General features: G+C 38.9%; 4 protein-coding genes across 8 annotated transcripts; all 4 read left to right on the plus strand.

Annotated features, from left to right (window-relative positions):
* The first annotated feature begins 3,104 nt into the window (after window positions 1-3,104).
* On the plus strand, window positions 3,105-5,824 carry LOC103337391 (FAD-dependent oxidoreductase family protein). Of its 5 annotated transcripts, none has more exons than XR_016122428.1 (3): window positions 3,105-4,014; window positions 4,375-5,342; window positions 5,463-5,824. XR_016122428.1 is itself a non-coding variant. In XM_008240564.2 (2 exons), the coding sequence occupies exons 1-2, from the start codon at window positions 3,135-3,137 to the stop codon at window positions 4,749-4,751; spliced, it is 1,257 nt and encodes a 418-aa protein (XP_008238786.2). In that variant the 5' UTR covers window positions 3,105-3,134; the 3' UTR covers window positions 4,752-5,349. The 5 variants fall into 5 exon arrangements, 1 of the variants encoding a protein (XP_008238786.2); XR_514502.2 differs by lacking the exon at window positions 5,463-5,824 and having other exon boundaries at window positions 4,375-4,819; window positions 4,998-5,349; XR_514504.2 differs by lacking the exon at window positions 5,463-5,824 and having other exon boundaries at window positions 4,375-4,819; window positions 5,060-5,349.
* A 5,744-nt stretch (window positions 5,825-11,568) lies between these two features.
* LOC103337416 (putative LRR receptor-like serine/threonine-protein kinase At4g37250) lies at window positions 11,569-14,966 on the plus strand. The gene is made up of 2 exons (XM_008240576.3): window positions 11,569-13,629; window positions 14,068-14,966. Exons 1-2 carry the CDS (start codon window positions 11,943-11,945, stop codon window positions 14,757-14,759), a joined length of 2,379 nt encoding a protein of 792 aa, XP_008238798.2. The 5' UTR covers window positions 11,569-11,942; the 3' UTR covers window positions 14,760-14,966.
* Window positions 14,967-15,982: 1,016 nt separating this feature from the next.
* On the plus strand, window positions 15,983-18,389 carry EB1C (end binding protein 1C). The gene is made up of 6 exons (XM_008240582.2): window positions 15,983-16,224; window positions 16,310-16,465; window positions 16,632-16,738; window positions 17,382-17,613; window positions 17,690-17,803; window positions 17,887-18,389. Exons 1-6 carry the CDS (start codon window positions 16,117-16,119, stop codon window positions 18,163-18,165), a joined length of 996 nt encoding a protein of 331 aa, XP_008238804.1. The 5' UTR covers window positions 15,983-16,116; the 3' UTR covers window positions 18,166-18,389.
* A 126-nt stretch (window positions 18,390-18,515) lies between these two features.
* LOC103337434 (uncharacterized) lies at window positions 18,516-19,216 on the plus strand. The gene is made up of 2 exons (XM_008240594.3): window positions 18,516-18,717; window positions 18,814-19,216. The coding sequence occupies exons 1-2, from the start codon at window positions 18,697-18,699 to the stop codon at window positions 19,039-19,041; spliced, it is 249 nt and encodes an 82-aa protein (XP_008238816.1). The 5' UTR covers window positions 18,516-18,696; the 3' UTR covers window positions 19,042-19,216.
* Window positions 19,217-19,342: the final 126 nt, after the last annotated feature.

Raw genomic sequence — 19,342 nt, forward strand, 5'->3', positions numbered from 1 at the left:
GATATAATCCATAATTTAATATGAGATTAACAAGTCTTGTGAGTGGGGTTGTCATTAAGTCTCTCTCTTTCTCATACTAAATTACTAGCTGAAGATTACAATAATTATAAGGATAAATATATGATTATTGAAGCACACCTTGCAAGGCTAAGTTCAAGCTTATGATTGATTAAGCATTTATGCGGATTACTTTTGCTAATATAATCCATCTTCCTTTTTCTCCTTTATTCCCAACTTAAAACTTGGTGGCCTTCCCTTCCTACTACAACCAAGCACACATTGATGGAATCTAAGCAACATTTGATGCCCCTTAATTTATGGCATTGGATTTATCCTTCCTTTTTTATCAAGTACTGTACCTTCCATAAGGCTGTCTCCAAATAATGTTTTAGATACATCATACATTTAATGGTTGCAGTATTCGCACTTTCCTCTTGTAGGGGATGCCCTTTTCATAGCATGAGGTCAGCGGGGATGCCATTTTCATTTTATCGCATCCTTAAATTATGAGTGGCCGAAGGGATGCTGAGGACAAACGAATACCTGCACATGTGATTGTCAACCGTTAATGCATATAAATATGTGTAATATGCTATCACGTATGAATGACTAATTAACTCAATTCTTTGCTTTCTTTTTTCTCTAATTAAAAAAGCAGTAGAATATCCTAATTAATTTAAAGGGAATTGAGAATATTATAGAAAAAGACAAATATACCTTTAAAAAAATATATGTTAAAGAAGGAGCTGCACCAGAATATTAGAGGGCCCTAACCGCCCCGATGATTTGGGTATTTGTCAAACGCATGGAGCCCTCTGAACCCTTGTGTTGGGGCCTTGGGTTAGGTCGGAGGTCAGTGTATTTATAAGCTGCACGCTCATGGCCGGTTGCCCAAATAATAAAAAAAATCCAAAAATGTCCATATATCCAGTGTAATTATGAGAGTTAATAACAAATATGGCCTTTCTTTTGAAAACGATCATATCCACAACTCAGAACCAAGCTTTCAGTTTTAAGTCAAAATAGGCAAACAAAATGTTTCACGGCCCAAACCGTTCACATTGCAATTTCCATATCATGTTATCATGTCGAAGAAGTTATTATTAGTCTGACATGTTATGTTATCATGTTATCAATCCGAATCACGTATAGTTAAATTGTCAAAAAAGTTATCATTTCCGTCTGACATATTATGTTATTACGTTATTAATCTGAATCGCATATAGCAAAGTTGTTGAACTCGTTCGCTTTCTTCTTTCGAGTGGTAATGGAAAAAACTTAGTTGGAGACCAATTAGTGGTAAACACTGTTAACAAGTCAAGAAAGCCGCCTAACATCACCAAAACTTGGTAATGATGATTTTTTTGAGGTCTGTTATTGGACGGTGGGTTTGGTCCTTGTAGGGTCGTCTGCGATTCTTTGTGTTGTTTGGGAATGTAGGGTCTATGATGTGCTTGCTATCTCTTCAGTTAGGATGGTTCTTAATTTCTTGTTCGTTTGTGGCCGCTGCTGGGCTTTATAATTATTGGACTTTCTTTTTTTTTTTCCTTCTCTCTCTGTTTCTGTGTTTCTTGATTGCGACTTCTAACTGCTTACTTCCATTTTTTTCCTATTGATTTGAAAGTATGTAGTTGAGGCATGGCCACCCTACATTATTCCTGCTTGACTTTGCTTCTTTTTTTTCTTTTTTTTTTCTTTTTTTCTGTAGGTTTAAAAAGATAATAATAGATCTGAAGGTACATGTAATTATGTTTGATTATTTATTAAAATCAAACAAAAGGTAAAGAGTAAGAAATTTTGATCGCGGCCAACCCCATTGGCCGAAAGCTCTTCATCTATTGGTAGACCACTAGAGCTCACTCACTCTAAATTGTTTGAATTCAACCTGCAAAATAATGGCAGAAAAGAAAATGCACAATAATTTTGGACTTGACATACTCACTTAAAAAGAGAGATTATAGAATACTACAGTAGTACGGTTACGTTGTACATCTTTTACACGTGTTATGATATTAGTGGATATTAATACTATCACGTGACCATACTACTGTAATATTCTATAATTTCTCTTTAATTTTTTTTTTTAAGAACAATTATTTTCTCAGTATCTACTAATTATGTTTGTTCAATAAATCTTGTTCCAAGATAACTGTTGTCTGCAAAATAATTGCATTATATAATATGCTATAATATGCCCATAATCAGACAAATAGGTGTGAAGTTATTATTAAAGCGATAAAAAAGACGCTCCCGCAGAGCATCCTAAAGCACATTTGAATTTAAAATTCAATGAGACCACAAAACCTTCAATCTACTATCTCATGCCATTTGTGAGTTACGACTTGTGAATCGACGAATTTTACTATTCTAGTCTCGTATTAATGCTTGATTTATCTTCAAAGCTAGTCCATTTATAACATTAAAAAACTGTTTAGTGAGTTGGATTATATAATTGTATAGGATTCATAATCATAGTCAAATGTCTGGTGGCCTAAAAATACCATGAATTGGACTATGTCTAATCATATTAAAGCCAAATGTAGTAGCACATTTCAATTAATCCTACCAAAATTTTGGGATTAAGTCAGACTAAGTATGTCTAATCCTACTAAGCCAGGTCATAGCACATTTCAATTAATCCAACCCCATAATCATGTGTAGTACCACACACATTATTGGACTAGTGTCCGATATAGTTGAATGCAATCCAATTCTACCTCTTAATTCAACCCAATCTTAATCAACAAACATGACCTAAAGACCTCGTTTGGTGGATCGATCTAGACATAATTATTCCAATCAAACTGGATTAGAATCGTCGCCTATATTTGGTGCAACCAATAAAGATTTTGGAATGGACGTAGGTCTCAATAGGACATGACTCAAATCCGAGTTTTACGTCAACAAGCTCTATCCAACATAGAAAGCCCAATCTAGTGTTGTCCAGACCGCCTTAGAATTTGTATTTTCAGAAACTCAAACTGGACCTCCTTTGCCACTAGAAAATAAATGCAATTGGGCTAAGACTGAGCCATTAAAATTGGGCCTCTTTTTGTTTGTGTCTCTCTTTGGCTCAACTAAGCCCACATTTCGGCTCATAACAAACAAACCAGTGAGCCACTGACACACACAGTATGCGCCATATGGCGGTGGCATCACCGCTTTTAACCTCACCACCAACAGTATCTCCATTTCTCCGACATACCCGAAGCTACAAAAGAAACTTTATCCGGTCGTCCTCATCAGCATCATCGCCAATGGACCTTCACCACCCGAAACGAGTCGTCGTATGCGGCGGCGGCGTCATCGGCGTATGCACCGCCTACTTCTTAGCCAAAAGCGGCGCCGCCGTAACCCTCGTCGAGAAATCCTCAGTGGCTTGCGCTGCCTCCGGAAAAGCCGGCGGCTTCCTCGCCCTCGATTGGTGCGACGGCGGGCCCCTCAGTTCCCTCGCCCGCGCCAGCTTCAACCTCCACCGTTCGCTTGCTCAAGAACTCGACGGCCCCAATTCTTACGGCTACCGATCCCTCACCACTCTCAGCCTCACCGTCACTGAGTCTCAGAGCTCGAAACCATCCGGAAAGTCCGCTTTGCCGTCTTGGGTTGATGGGCCGGGTCGGAGTCCGAGAACCATCGGAACCACGGAGACCACGGCCCAGGTCCATCCTCAGCTCTTTACCCGGACCTTGATTTCGAAGGCGGCGGAGGATTATGGCGTCGACGTGGTGATTGGGAAATTGGAGCACTTGGGAGTGGACAATGGGCGAGTGAACTCGGTGGTTTTGGAGGGAGGACGAGTGATTGACTCGGACGCTGTCGTTTTGGCGCTGGGGCCATGGTGTGGGAAATTTGAGCTGTTGTCGTCGTTGTTCAGAGTGTACGGTATAAAGGCTCATAGCATTGTGTTGGAGCCTAAAGAACCTGAGGCTATAACCCCTCATGCGCTTTTCCTGAGTTACTATCCGTCTCAAGGAGGAAAGCCCTTGGACCCAGAAGTGTACCCTCGCCCCACAGGTACCAAAGTTCCAACCTTCGATTGACATTTTACAATGATCAAACTATTTCAACTTATTTGATTCGGAAAAAATTAACACATTCTGATCATTTTTTCTTATCTGGGTATCCATATTTCAAATCATTTGATTAACATGTTAAAGTAATCTGAAGAAGTATACATTTTGTTCAGTACTCACATCTGGGTATCTTAAACCTAGTATGCTTGCAAACTAAAACTGGTTGAAAATTTCCAACAAGACAATGCCTGGCGTTTCATAACAATGCTTCAACTTCAAAAGGGCTAATCTGGCATGATCTATTAGCAAAACCTTTTTCAAGTTTAGTGACTGAATGGTTGATTGGATTTGTGGATTGCAGGTGAGGTGTATGTGTGTGGGATGTCCGCAGAGGCAGAGATACCGGATGATCCGGAGCAAATAGTGGGCAATCCGGAGTCGATAGAGGTGCTGAAAAGGGTGGCAAGCAGTGTGTCAAGCCATTTGAGAGAAGGAGAGGCACAGGTGAAAGCAGAGCAAGCATGTTTCCTGCCCTGTACTGATGATGGTGTCCCTCTGATTGGGGAGGTGCCAGGGGTTAAGGGGTGTTATGTGGCTACTGGGCATAATTGTTGGGGGATTCTGAATGGTCCTGCCACTGGAGCTGCTGTGTCTGAGCTTGTGCTGGATGGGAAAGCTAGCATTGTAGATCTCAGTCGGTTTAGTCCGGCAAGATTTGTTGGGCTTAAGAAGGGTTAAGACATGAATCTGGTGTAGACAGATTTAGAGCATTGAGGAAGTGGAGTGAAGTCATGTTGTATCTGGAGGTAAATTAAATACAGGTTCATTTTCTTTTTTATCTGAAAACTTTGAAAACATCCCCACACTTACATGCTGTATATCTGTCGACAAAAGCAAAATGTTAAAGAACTTTTACTTATATCAGTGTCAACTGATGATATCTTTTTAAACCACTGCGTGTAGTGTTTTTTTTCCTTTTTTCAGTTGAAGGTAAGAAAGAATCTGCATATGGGCGTTGGGGTTGCTGATTCTTTTTATTTAGGCAGGCTGTATTTGATCATAGGTAGCTATCAGTCAGGAATCAAGCAGCGGCGGTCAAAAGAAATAAGCTGTTGCAGTTGCCAGCAAGCAAAGCAAGAAAGCATGTAGCTAGCAGCTGAGTATGGTAGTTGGAAGATAGTTAAGACTGTCAGGAGTTTGTGTAATTAGCTGTAATTGTTTGTTCCCTGCCGTGTGTGAGATGCAACGCAAAGGAATGCGGTTGTATAAGTACACAAGCCATAGTAAAAATGACTGATATTCATGAAATGGAAGATTACAAATTAGTAGGCATCAATCTTCTTGCCATCCAGCTGGACCCTTGTCTTTTTATGTTTTATAGGTCTGGAGCTGGACACTTGTTGCTCTGGAAAATTTGCACACTAATGTAAGTTTCGGTTATGGAACCAGGGCTATTCTGAGAATAAAACGCATATGCACCGGAGATGTCATTGTGGCGGTATGTATTCTAACTTTCATATGCTACACTGCCGGCATCCCGAACAATCAGGGGCGGTGAATCTATGTTGGGAGCTATATGGGCTATCGCCCATAATACTACACACAACCAAAATAATAATTAAAAAAATAACTCAAATTGTTTTATTTTGTATTTACATTGCATGTTTTATTTATTTATTTATTTATTTATTAGCTTCTATCTTATGTATTAGATGTCTTTTGAGGGGTATGACTCATTATGTCCTCCCTACCTAGATGTATTATTTTTTATTATCAATAAAAATTGCTCATGCCGTTGAGTTTCTTTGTAAGGTAAATCCAACTTAATCCATTCTAAAATATTGGATCCGTCATTGCAAATAATCAGACATTATCGTTGTGTTTTAATTTTTTATATATTACAGTACATGATTGGCTTGAAATACCATGTAGCATCCCCTATTATATAGCATTTTTATTACATGAAAGTTCTTGTAGCCCTGCCTTATCCTGTTACTGAGAATGCAAAAATCAAGCATCGGCCTTTAAGGCCTCGTGTTTGGGTCAAAATTGTAAGCCCATTTTTCTTATTGTTAAGAATCCATGCATACACGTTGAGAGGCTAGTACTTGCGCACGTGGAAGTATGCAAAGCTTTAAACCCCAAACCATTGAGTCGCTTATTGTTGCCAGACACACTCTACTGAATGATAATATGTTGTCGGAAAATGTTAAGTTTATCATATTTTCGTATTGCATTGTGCATCATTTCTGTAATAGGTGATACACAGTTTGGTATATAAATACGATAAGTCTAGCATTACCTTTGTTTCTATTAGTCCCATTTTGAAGTTATACTTTTTTTTAAATGAGAAACGAATGCTATAACTGTTGGAAATGAATGCATTATGCATATCGAGTTGGCACTCTCTCTCGTTTGGCTCCAAAAACAAAAAAACAAAAAAAGTTTACACTCTTTCATATGCATGCTAATCTTGCATGTGAAGAGGTCGACGGATAGGAGGAGAAAGACAGACATGCAGCTGCAACCCTATTATGTACCATGCAATACAGCCACGTGCAAAGAAGAGTCTGGTATCATGTTAGACAATCATCAATCTTAAAAAAACCAAACAATATACATCAAACTTACAAGACCAAGAGAGGGATTGTTCATTGTTCCAACTTCCTACTATAAAGAGTCCTCCTCGCTAACAGCTAAAGTTGTGTCATTCCGTACCACTAGACACCAAATTTGGTGAGCAAATGTGTAAGTGATACACATGAGCTGGGCGTCCTTTGTGTTGTGAGAGTAAATAATTTGAGGGAACCCACATGCCAAGGGAATTAATAAAAAGCAGTAAAGAAAGAAGCCGTTGTTTAACAGCTTAGCTTAATAACACTGCCTCAATTTAATACTTTATAGTACAATCTCTCTGACTCCAAAACATTTATATTGCTTATGAATAATATATCTACACATATGTTTTTATAATCTATTCTATTGAGACGGACGATAATATATTAAATTCACATACATTATATGTATGTTAGGACTTGAACTTAAAACCTTATCTAAAAAAGCAATTACTATAAACCGTTACACTAATGAGAATAATAGAATTTTAGTTATTTGAAAAACTAATGCTAGCTCGCATCATATCATTCTCATCATGACTTTATTCCTTACGGATAGGAATTTTGTTCCCCAATAATAAAATAAAATATTATTATTATTATTAGGTGCATCAATTGTGATGAAGATTTTTCCCAATAAATCTGTGCCAAATGTTTGCTGATCCCCAATGTGTGGACATAAATTAAGACAAAAATGACAGGAGATAAAGCAAGCAAAAACCATGTTGTTGCTCACAAGTTACATTAGAAAATTTTAAACCCAATTTGTATTTGATTAGCGTAGTAATCTAAGTTGATGGGTTGAGTTGTTAACTCTGTGGCTTTATGCTCACGGGGTCGACTTCATTTACCGAAGCTTGACCAACTAATTTCATATTAATTCAATTCAATGTGTTCATTCTCTTCTGATTCTGATCTCATTTACAAATTATATATACTTAAATTAAATTAAATGGCGTCAATAGCAAGTGATATAGCACGTGCTCTTACAGCTTAGATTAGCTTTTCAATGGGATCCCAAGTGGGCTATTAATTATATTTGGAGCTATGTATGTGCTTAGTTTTATTTTTATTTTTATTTTAGGGTTTAATGCTGCGCTAAGCATCATTCTGAATAGGATAAAGTGATGTTTGGTCAAATTTACTTAAGTAATGAGTAACAGCCATCCCTCTTTGAGGGCTTACACAAAGGGTCTTAGCCATTTTTTAGTTTTAACAAATTACTCATAAAGAGAGATTGTCGGCAGTGAGACTCGAACCTAGACATGTACAGCACGAAGAAAACAATCTTTACCAATTGAACCAACTCTTATTGGCCTATTCACTTTGAAGTAATAATGATAAGAGTAAATACTGATATGACAAGGCAAATGGGGTTTGCCTATCCTTTTGGCCCTTCCTTTAGAGATGCTCATTAAGCAAAGAAGCCACAGGGACAAAGCCAAAATCCACTGCTGACTGCCCTACCAATCACTTGAGAATCCCAGCGCCATACTTATGGTTATGGCCCAAATGTGCCCATGTTTACTAGAAAGTCTTGGATATTTCTACTTTATAATTGTCCCCTCTCTCTCACGAACTGTGTTTGTTATTTATCTGTCCCTCAATCAGTTGCACAGTACATTAAAAAAAATCAACTGTTTTTTTTCTTTTTCACCAAACTTGGTAAAGTAAATTTTTGACTCTTTTGATGATTTGCATATCATTTTTTTTGGTGACGTGACGTAGAGAGGGGTCTATAATTCTTTCTCTATTGGAAGGGGCTAATTGAAACATAATTAACCTCTTTATTCCCCCAAAGTTTGACCAATTAAACAAATTTATAGCTGACATGGGGGAATTGACATTTTAGAACCCATGCAAATATATAAAATTACCCTCATCATCACCTATAATTAAGAAAATGTTGTTCATAGGATACTTCTTTCTTAACCTCTAAGACTATTGGAACAAATATTCTATTACTTTATTACATATATTCAACCTTCAAATCCATAGCAGTAACTCGGGTCTGAATTCAGCTTCTACTGTACTGATGGAATTTATGGGTTTTCCTCTCCTGGTTGTTGTGCTCGATGATCAAGAACTCAACCACCTAGAAATAGTTCAGACTTTTTTTGTTTTTTTCAAATATAATATAAGCGATAAATTACTTTAACTTAGTCTGATTTACAGAGAGGAAAATCAGAACTTGAGTGCATGGTGCACTGCCCTCACCAACCAACTTAATCCACAAAATATTTTTTTGTTTGTTTTGGGTAAAGTAGAAAATGAAAACCTTAAGAGATGTCACAATCGCGTGACATGCAGAGAAGTAGAAGTGAGGAACACGATCCGTTCATTGGGGGGAAGAAACCAAAGTAGAGTGCTTGCTTCGTTCACTTCAAGTAAGTTCAGCTATGGTCCTGTCTTATCTTCCTATATGGACAGTCCAAGGTGTCACTTACTTTCTACCTTAGAGGTGAGAAATTAATTGCTTTCATATATACATGATGGGTAATGTTTGCCCCAACCCGACTTCAAGATGGCAAGAACTATGAAAAATTATGTTGATACTTTGAAAGAAGTCTTGTTCTCTAACCCCTTTTCGTATAAATAGACCCCTCCATATGCCAAAGCATGAAATGATTGAATTGGCTCAACAACAACAATGTGATGATTACTCTTGTGAGTCAGATAAAGAGGAGGATGCTAGTTATAATTAGGAATTTACTGACAAATTAACATCTCTTTATTTTTTTTTTTCCCTTAAGTTGAAAGATATTTTGCAAATTTTAGGTTGTTATTGCATTTACAAATTCATACTTCAGTGGTCACAAGCTCTTATTTGTGTTTTTATAAGAGGTCATCATGAGTTCCATCAATACATTTAATATTTTTGAGTCATGACATATCATAAAGCAACAACTTATATACTAGTGTTCAACTTAAAACAATGAGAAGCGAGTCTCATTCTGATTACATAAAATAAACTTGAAAGAACGAATCTTGCTTGAGAAAGAGAGATATAATCAACCCTATGGTTAATAAATGCAGTGCACGTGGCAATATTACTCTTGAAACCTAACGTCTACATGTGACACATGATAGTGTCCCAATTACTCTTTTTTTTTTTTTTTCTGTTTGTTATGCTCCAATTACTTTTTATTTAGAAAGTGAGCAAATCATGTATAAGAGAAAGAAAAATTTCCTAAACTTACTCGATGGAATAAATTATTGTATTGTACTATAACATGCCCATGTGTATGTATTGTACTATAACATAACCATGCGTATGACTAGAACTCAATCAACTAGACATACATGCGATCACCATTGGAAGGTCTTTGAAATCTATTTTGCTTAGTTATTGAAGTAGCAATATTTGACATATATAATAGAGATGTTTTTCCAAAAGGCTCGAGAAGATTCTTAACCCTGGTGAGTTTTAGCATTCGTTGTCTATGCCATTGTATTAGCTTTGGTTGATCCAGATTGACCTTTTGAAAAGTTATTTCCTTTGGTCATCTTCCAAAAACAACCATGGCCCTACCTCCACCTTCAACAGTCAAAAACATCTCTCCTCTCTCACCCTCTGTCATCTGTTTCCTGCTTTTTAACATAAAGAAAGAAAAAAAAAAGATAAATGCTCTGGAGCTTTTCAAGCCCATTTTATTCTTTAGAAAACATGGGTCTTAAAGTTTAGGAGTAAAAGCAGCTTTTCTTGACAGTAGACAGGAAAATTATACCCTAATCTGAACACAAGCACTAGACTTTTCAACCTTGGATTAATTTATATGATACGGATCACCTACTCTTTTGTTATTGGTTAATTTTTTCTATAAAGAGCCAAAGTGGTCAGTAAATGAAGCTGTCCTCGCATAATTAAAGAAAGTAAGAAAGGAGAAAAAGATTAGATGGCGATGGATGATCATGAGATAAAGCATGCATCCCCATGGTCTTAAAGCTTTTAGCTTTTAGCTTTTAGATCAATTCTTGACTCAAGGAGCTGCATGCACTGGTGCAGTGGAGGACCAAACCCAGAGAGCTAAGCAAGACTTGGCGACAACAGAAATTTAATGTAAAATGTGCATCTTGCTTTGGCATTTCTTAAAAGTTCCAAAAAAGAGATATGGTGGTCCGGCTAGAGAGCCTGTCCGCCATAAAAATTTGGACCAAGGGGAGCTACCAGAAATGATAGCAGATTGATCTTTTCCACTGTGATCAATTGCTGATTTCAAAGCTTTGGTCCCCAAACGCCTTGATGGGTATTTTGCTCTGATCAATAATATCCCTTGATAACCTAAAAATTAATTGTAGCTTGTGAATAAATGTGGGTCGTTTGGTTTATTATTACCTTCGATAATGTTCTTCTTGCATCTTGATAGTCGGTGCCTGCATCCAAAACTGAACAGTAGGCATCTTAGATGAGACCAATACTGAAGTTAACACAGAGGATCCTGCCATTAAAAGTTGAACAGTAGGGCACTACAGGTGACCCCAAAACTTTTCAAATCCAATAATGATATTCTGGACTTGTGGTGGGACGACATTATTATCACTACACTGAATATTGAAAAAATTATTGATCAGTACGAGCAAACGTAACATGCCGACGAATTTTCATAGAGAACAATTGTCTATGGTGAATCTCGTACGTTATATTTCAGAGTCCGGCTCAATGTATCGGGCCAACGCAAGAATCTCTAGGTTGAAGATAGAAATGGGATTGAGATGTTACACATTTATGTAGCATATGCCATCTGGCTTGCAGGAGATTTAGGCCATTAGCCTATTTTACTCGAGCGTTAAACTGGCAGTGGCAGTAATATAATAATGGGAAACTCAGATTAAAATAAAATAAAGCAGATGGTTTTTGTGAAGTCAATCTAAATAATCAGAAAGAGTTTCTGAAACTCCCTAACCCCACCTACATGTCATGTAGCAAAGATGCTATTCGCGTCCTACTTTTTTTTCTTCTTGTTTCTTAAATGTGGGCAAAGGCAGAGAGAGAGAGAGAGAAAGAGAGGCGAACGACGGTGAGTGCATTTAATCATTTCAGAAAGCCTTAATTTTTATATCTGCTGCAGCTGCAGATCAGCTGTGTGAGCATATTGGTGCCAAGGTTTGGTCCTGTGAGCTGTTTATCCCAACACAACTTTTCCCATCATATTTTCCTTTTAACAAATCCCGCATCACATGGCCTCAGTTTTTTCTCCCAAACCATCATAATCATAAATCTCACTTGTCTTTCTCTCTCTACCTGTTTGTGTTTTTCAATATAGAGAGAAGGAGAGAGAGAAACAGAGATGTGGGATCACTGTGCAGAAAAATTATGAGCACCCAAAGATACTGCGCCAGTCTCCATTTGTGGACATGTCTTCTTCTTCTTCTTCTTTCAGTGCAATCTTTTGGGCTTGACACAGATGGCCTTCTTCTACTTTCCTTCAAATTTTCCATTCTTCAAGACCCTCAACGTGTTCTTGAGACCTGGAATTCGCACGACGACACGCCATGTTCATGGAGAGGTGTCGTTTGCGGTGGCGTGTCGTCTGATACGTACCGAAGAGTCATAGGCTTGGCTCTGCCCAACTCTCAGCTTCTGGGTTCAATCCCATCCAATCTTGGCATGATCCAGCACCTTCAAAGTCTCAATCTTTCCAACAATTCTCTCAATGGGTCTCTGCCAATCTCCATATTCAACGCCACGGAGCTTCGAGTTCTTGATTTGTCGTACAATCTCATCTCCGGTGAGCTGCCAGACACCATATCCCAGCTCACCAACCTCCGGCTCCTCAACCTCTCCGACAATGCCTTGGCGGGAAACTTACCCACCAATCTCACTTCTCTCCGCAGCCTAACGGTCGTTTCTTTGAAGAACAATTACTTCTCTGGTGGTCTTCCAAGCGGGTTCGAGTCCGTACAGGTTTTAGATCTGTCTTCCAATCTGATCAACGGCTCTCTGCCTTCTGATTTCGGCGGCAACAGTCTGAGTTACTTTAACGTCTCCCACAACGGACTTTCCGGGAAAATCCCACCGCTGTTTTCCGAGATAATTCCAAGTAATGCCAAAACCGACCTCTCATTCAACAATCTCAGTGGCGAAGTTCCGGAATCTCAGGTTTTCTTGAACCAAGAAACAGAGTCTTTTCTTGGAAACCCTGATCTGTGTGGCCAACCAACCAAGAACCCATGTCCTATTCCATCTTCACCCTCTTCTTCACCCAATGTTTCTTCACCAAATTCTCCTCCAGCATTTGCTGCAATTCCCAGGACTTTGAATTCATCGAACCCAGAAGCCAATTCACCAAGATCAGAGAAGGGGCGTTCACGAGATAGCCAAAGCGGGCTTAGACCAGCAGCCATTGTTGGGATCATAGCTGGTGATATAGCAGGGATTGCACTTCTTGCTTTGATTTTCTTGTACATATACAGATTGAAGAGAAAGAAGAAGAGCAACAAGGCTGAGATTACCACAACGCTCAAGAAAGAAGCTAATTCCAATTCTACACCACCAGTCAATGATTGGTCTTCTTCCTCATCAGAATCAAAAGGGTTCACAAGATGGTCTTGCTTGAGAAAGAGAACCGAAGAAGAAGAGAGCTCAGATACCACCGCCTCTGACACTGAAGTTCATCAAACGGACCAAAATGCTCAAAAGGGTCCAGATATCAAACGCCAACAAGAGCAGGAACAGAGCAAAGGCGGGACCTTGGTGACTGTTGACGGTGAAAAGGCGCTTGAGCTCGAGACACTGCTCAAAGCCTCAGCTTACATCCTTGGAGCCACTGGTTCAAGCATAATGTACAAGGCGGTTCTTGAAGATGGCAGTTCCCTAGCGGTTCGCAGAATCGGTGAGCACAGTGTGGACCGGTTCAAGGATTTTGAGAACCAAGTGAAGCTGGTGGCCAAGTTAGTCCACCCAAATCTGGTTCGAATTCGTGGGTTCTATTGGGGGGTGGAAGAGAAGCTCATCATCTATGACTTCGTTCCAAATGGCAGTCTCGCAAACGCCCGTTACAGTGAGTTCTCTGTCTCTCTCCCTGTTTCTCTCTCTATGTTGCTCTCTGTCTGTGTGTGTATGCGCATGTTAGTGGAACAGTATTGGTCTTTACTAAAGTGCGCCAGGGTAGACCTTGACGGTGGAGTGGGTGCACCTAAAGCTTTGTTTTTTAATGCAAGAGAAGTCAACCATCAGCGGTGGAGTTTTGCCATTTCTTACCCCATAGGTCTTCTGATAGCGATGACCAAATCAATGATTTAGGACACATAATGTGCCAAATGTTTTTGTTGCTTGGGTCACTTTCTGTGGTTTTGTCTTTGTCCAATATGCGACAGTGAGTGAGTGAGTGAGTGTGTGTGACTTAGATTTTCAACTTGAGCTATGATTGAAAAGTCTGATGTCATTCCTTTACCAAAATTAGAATTTTGAGACTCATTTTAGGATGTGAAATTTTCAGGGAAAGTCGGCTCGTCGCCTTGTCATCTACCATGGGAAGCTAGGCTCAGGATAGCGAAAGGCGTAGCCCGTGGGCTTGCGTACCTCCACGAGAAGAAGCACGTCCACGGAAACCTCAAGCCCACCAACATTCTCTTGGACAATGACATGGAGCCCAAAATTGGCGATTTTGGACTCGAGAGACTTTTGTCGGGCGACACTAGCTACAAAATTGGAAGCTCAATCCGAAATTTCGGAAGCAAGAGATCAACCACCTCGCGCGATAGCTTTCAAGATTTTGGGCTTGGGCCTAGTCCGGGCCCAAGTCCGAGCCCTAGTTCCATGGGCACATCGCCTTACCATGCACCGGAGTCGCTTCGGAGCCTAAAGCCCAACCCAAAGTGGGATGCGTACTCATTTGGGGTGATATTGCTTGAGCTACTAACAGGGAAAGTTGTGATTGTGGATGAGACAGGGCAGGGCCTTGGGCTTGCAGTTGATGACACAAGCAGGGCTTTCAGAATGGCAGATATGGCAATTAGGGCTGAGTTGGAGGGCAAAGAGGAGGCCTTGTTGGCCTGCTTCAAGTTAGGGTACAATTGTGCCTCACCTGTCCCACAAAAGAGACCAGCAATGAAAGAAGCCCTGCAAGTCCTTGAGAAATTCCCATCTTCATCATCATCATCATCATCATCATATTATTATGGCCACTAATAACATGTTTTGTACCCTTTTAATTTGTAGAGAGAGCTGTATCTATGTATGATTGACTGATAGTAGGTTCATCCTTCCCAATTTTTTTTTCTTTTTTCAGCATGAATCCATCTGTTTTTTTTTTCTTTGGAGACTGGTCCTTGTAGCTGGTTCAAATGTTGATTGGCTAATAATAATGTTCCATAGTCAACAGAGACTGCACATTAAGTTTGTTGGGTCAATTGATTAGGTGTGTTGATGTTGATGAAATACTTCCTTAATTGATGGTGGCTTGCGTATGAGCTATCAGCGACAACCATATTACACAGATGTATGTCTTCGTGCTTCATTTTCATTGATGGTTGATTTTATCTCATAACGACGTAGAATGATTAGGACTTGTGTGCTCTCTATTTTTAGAAACTTGAGAGTGAGTATGAGATTATATTCTCATGTTTGGTAAGGGCATTCACAATGGTGCTCTCTATTTTTTAGTTAAAATTTAGCTTACAATATAAGAAAACTATTTTAAGAGATCTCTAAAAAATTTCGACTCCAACCATACTCCATAATTTGGAGTCATAAATACTATAACTTTTTTTTTTTATTAGTCAATCTCTATTAAAAAATAAAATACAAAATAGTCAGCATTAAATAAAGGTTTGAAATACTCATTAAATGATAGGGAGCCACTAGGAATCCTTTCTCTCTCCTCATATTTAGGAGCTCCTAGAAGACTCCCTATTTTAGGAGGTGTATAAAAAGTATAGTTGGAGTTGCATTTTTACAATTTCTCCCTAAAATTTGTCTAAGGAGGTGATTTAGAGAGCTTATTGTAAATGCTCTAAGTATGAGAGAGAATTTCAGTGCACTTTTTTGGTACCCATGTTCTAAATTTCAAATACCACTTTTGGCCATTCTAATTTTAATAATTTAAAATAAAAATGTAAGGGAATTGTAAATTTTTTTAATATGAATGGGAAAAAATAGTATCTCATTATGCATTTTTCCAAACGTTCCCAAAAAAGGGAATTAAAATATTTCATTTATATTTTATAGGACTAAACATGATAATTTCATTTCGTGAATCAAACGAGCCTTAATTGGTAGGATATCCTGAATATTGGGCTGGACTTCCATTGTAGAAAAGCCCAAATATCCAGTATCCAGAAAAAGCGGTTTGGTCCGACAATAACTTTTGAATTTAAAAATATCCCGCTCCCCTCAAAATCCCTCCCATTTTTAAATTCCACCCTCTCTCTCTCTCTCTCTGCCTCACATTCAGACATTGAAGTCTTCGTCTCTTCCTCTTCAGAGACGCAGAGGGCTTAAGACAGAGAAATCGCCGAAATCTCAGACGCACGCAGATAATCCGAAAATGGCAACGAATATCGGAATGATGGATGGGGCTTACTTCGTAGGCAGATCTGAGATCTTGGCCTGGATCAACTCCACTCTGCATCTCAATCTCAACAAAGTCGAAGAGGTTTTTTCCTCCGAACCCTAACCCTAACCTTTACTTTTCGAATTACTGTTTTCTTATTCGATTTTTTCCGATCTGTGCTTCTCAGGCGTGTTCCGGTGCGGTTCAATGCCAGCTCATGGATGCGGTTCATAACGGTATGGTGCCCATGCACAAGGTGAACTTTGATGCCAAGAGCGAGTATGAGATGATTCAGAACTACAAGGTCCTTCAGGACGTCTTTAACAAACTCAAAATCACCAAGGTCTATCTCTAACTGTGATTAATTGCATTTCCTTTTTAAATTTAATCGGATGTTATGTGGATCTGCAAGTTTTCTCTAACTTCTGTTATAAAACTTAATTAAATAATTTCTGTCTCTTTACATTTTTTTGGGTCTTGCTCTGTGTGTTTGTGTTTGGGGTTTTTAGCACATTGAGGTGAGCAAGCTTGTGAAAGGAAGGCCGCTGGATAATTTGGAGTTCATGCAATGGATGAAGCGATACTGTGATTCCGTCAATGGAGGCAGCATGAACACGTAAGTTCTACCCCTAATTCTGTTTTTGTAAATCCTTCATTTACTAACTGAATTTCTCATGTTTTCCTTTTCCTATTATATGTGGACTTAAAATGACATTTTGGTATGATTTGAATTACCAACTCTTTGTAGTTATCTTTAGGCTTGCTGAATAATTTTTAAATCGATTTGGGTTCTTCCATGCTGAGATGCACAATGCAAATACTTGTCGAACTTCCCTTTTGATCCAATTCGCTGCCTCTGTTGGAATCAAAATTCACAAGTCTTTTATAGTTATGCTCACTCGTTTGACTTGTGTTTGCCAGCACATTGCTGTTGTTTGGTAGTGCCATGGAGTTTTATTTACTCCATTGTGCACAACATGATGTTGTCCGGTCACCATTGATGGGTTAAAGTCGGATCTTTTTGTAATAAATCTTATGAGTTTTGTGCAATATGAGCTTCTATGTAGATGATGTTCAAAATAGAATGGGTGAAATAATTAGGCTCAAGTGTGCACTTGTCAATTATAAGCAGTGTTCCTTTTTTGCTGCCTACTTTAACAAAAAATTATTCATTCTTTGGATAGGTTGTATGGCCTTTCAGCTGAAAAATAAATGTTAATTTGTATTCTCTGATATATATACTTTATTATCATCGTCAGTTACAATGCTCTAGAAAGGAGAGATGCTTGCAAAGGTGGGAAAGAAGCACACAAAAGAGGTGCCCAATCACAAACATCAGCCAAGGGTGCAGCAGCTTCCCAAAGATCTCACTCCTCCCACACTGCTCGAAGAAATGATGTACCACCTTCTGTGAACTCTACAAGTCAATCCGGGAAGACCTCGAGACCTGCTTCTAGTGGAGGCCCTGCTCCCCCTGTATATGACGAACAGGTACTTTTAGTCAGTGGTGCAGGAGTGAGAATTCTGTTAATGAATTTAGAGTAGTCTAATACTTGTTTCAATGCAGATCACGGAGTTGAAACTTTCAGTGGATAGCCTTGAAAAGGAGAGGGATTTCTACTTTGCAAAGCTCCGGGATATTGAGATACTTTGCCAGAATCCTGAGATTGAGCACTTAAATGTACTGTATTTTCACTCTTTGTTTTCAAAATGACGACTACAAAAAGAACAAATGACAATTTACCGTTTCAATTCTTTATGCAGGTTGTTGCTGCTATACAGAAGATTCTTTATGCTACTGAAGATGATGCATCGGTGGTAGCAGATGCTCAAGCCATGTTATCCCGCCCCTCAAAGGAAGCAGACCTGTTGAGTCCGATTGCAGAGCTTTCCGAGGAGAAGGTTAGCTCAGAGACTCAAAAGAGGAAAACTTATCTCAATCTTGATGTTGATGCTGCTGCCATCACAACATTATCTCCCAAGCAAAGGATTTCTGATGCTTCTGATGTCCATTGTAGTGGGTCACCCCTTATGACTTACTGATACATTCTCTCAGTTCCATCTTTCTTAAAAGAGTCTACCATTGAACTTCTTACCGATATATTTCTTATCCTATTTTTTTTTTATATATATGTCAAAATGTAGTTCAACAATTAATGGTAGGGACATGGGATATTATTCATGCCTTGTTGGACTGAAAGCAGTCTCATGCTTTTTGTGTTGTAAGCTAGAAGGTATATGAATGAAATATTTTCATTTCAGCTGCAGGGATTTTGTGCTAGTTGTTTTAGCCGTCGTTCTAATGCAATGTTTACCCGTTGTTTTTTTGGTGCTGAAAGAAAAACATTTTTTTTTGGGTACATAAGAGCCCTTCGATTTATCTAGTAAAAGAAGGAACAAAATGGTTCTAAGATCTAAAAATGGTTAACTTGTGGATGCCAAGGGTCCTGCTCCTTCGGCTAAATAATCTCCTTTGAAAGACTATGTAAAACAACACCAAAAACTACGAGAGATAAATTTTAAATAATTCATCTCCCCGAAAGAAGTTTTTTGAGTTATTTGATCACCTCCAAAATGAATGCACAAGCCATCAAGGTATCTTCCCCAATCTCCATCTCTAGTTTCACGTTTTTTTTTCTTCTTCATCGTATTCCTTCGTTTTGTATATCAAACTTTGTGAAATTCATACAGGAAATGAAGGACACAAATGCAGAAAGCCCCAAAGAGACAAAGGTGAACACAGTAGACGTCCGGTCATCGGCGGGGCAGCAAGGCCATGAACAGAGAAATGTGCAAGTGGTTCACCAGCCACATCCCTCTGCGAAAACAAATACCAGCGGCGGTGTCTTGACCGGTGCTGCCGCTGCTGTGGCAACTACCCTTCAGTCCGCCAAGGATGCTATCTCCAAACACGAATAGCAACATTACTTTTCGGACCTTGTCATGAGCATTGCCTACGAGCATTTATTGGAAAAAAAATGTAACTGTAGTTTGTTTTGTTAAGTTTTTATTTGCCATTTGCAGAAAGAAATGCAAAATATTTCATTTGGATAGGCATGTTATGATATACATGCATGTATGATGTTCTTGTTTGGATAGGCTTTTCTGTGGCTGGATTATATGGTTTTCATTTTCCCACATTGCCTTAGTTTTAGGCTGGTAGAAACTTGCTACTCTGCTTGGAAGCTTATGCATTGCATAGAAAACACGTATTAATACT

Source organism: Prunus mume, linkage group LG1 (genome assembly GCF_029339155.1).
Source record: "Prunus mume cultivar Tortuosa linkage group LG1, ASM2933915v1, whole genome shotgun sequence".
In the NCBI taxonomy this organism is placed as follows: Eukaryota; Viridiplantae; Streptophyta; class Magnoliopsida; order Rosales; family Rosaceae; genus Prunus; species Prunus mume.

Coding starts and splice junctions, on each gene's coding strand:
- LOC103337416 (XM_008240576.3), top strand. CDS start 11,943: ATGAGCACCCAAAGATACTGCGCCAGTCTCCATTTGTGGACATGTCTT. Junction 13,630..14,067: donor TCTCGCAAACGCCCGTTACA/GTGAGTTCTCTG, acceptor TGAAATTTTCAG/GGAAAGTCGGCTCGTCGCCT.
- LOC103337434 (XM_008240594.3), top strand. CDS start 18,697: ATGAATGCACAAGCCATCAAG. Junction 18,718..18,813: donor TGAATGCACAAGCCATCAAG/GTATCTTCCCCA, acceptor AAATTCATACAG/GAAATGAAGGACACAAATGC.
- LOC103337391 (XM_008240564.2), top strand. CDS start 3,135: ATGCGCCATATGGCGGTGGCATCACCGCTTTTAACCTCACCACCAACA. Junction 4,015..4,374: donor AGTGTACCCTCGCCCCACAG/GTACCAAAGTTC, acceptor TGTGGATTGCAG/GTGAGGTGTATGTGTGTGGG.
- EB1C (XM_008240582.2), top strand. CDS start 16,117: ATGGCAACGAATATCGGAATGATGGATGGGGCTTACTTCGTAGGCAGA. Junction 16,466..16,631: donor ACAAACTCAAAATCACCAAG/GTCTATCTCTAA, acceptor TGGGGTTTTTAG/CACATTGAGGTGAGCAAGCT. Junction 17,614..17,689: donor CCCCTGTATATGACGAACAG/GTACTTTTAGTC, acceptor GTTTCAATGCAG/ATCACGGAGTTGAAACTTTC.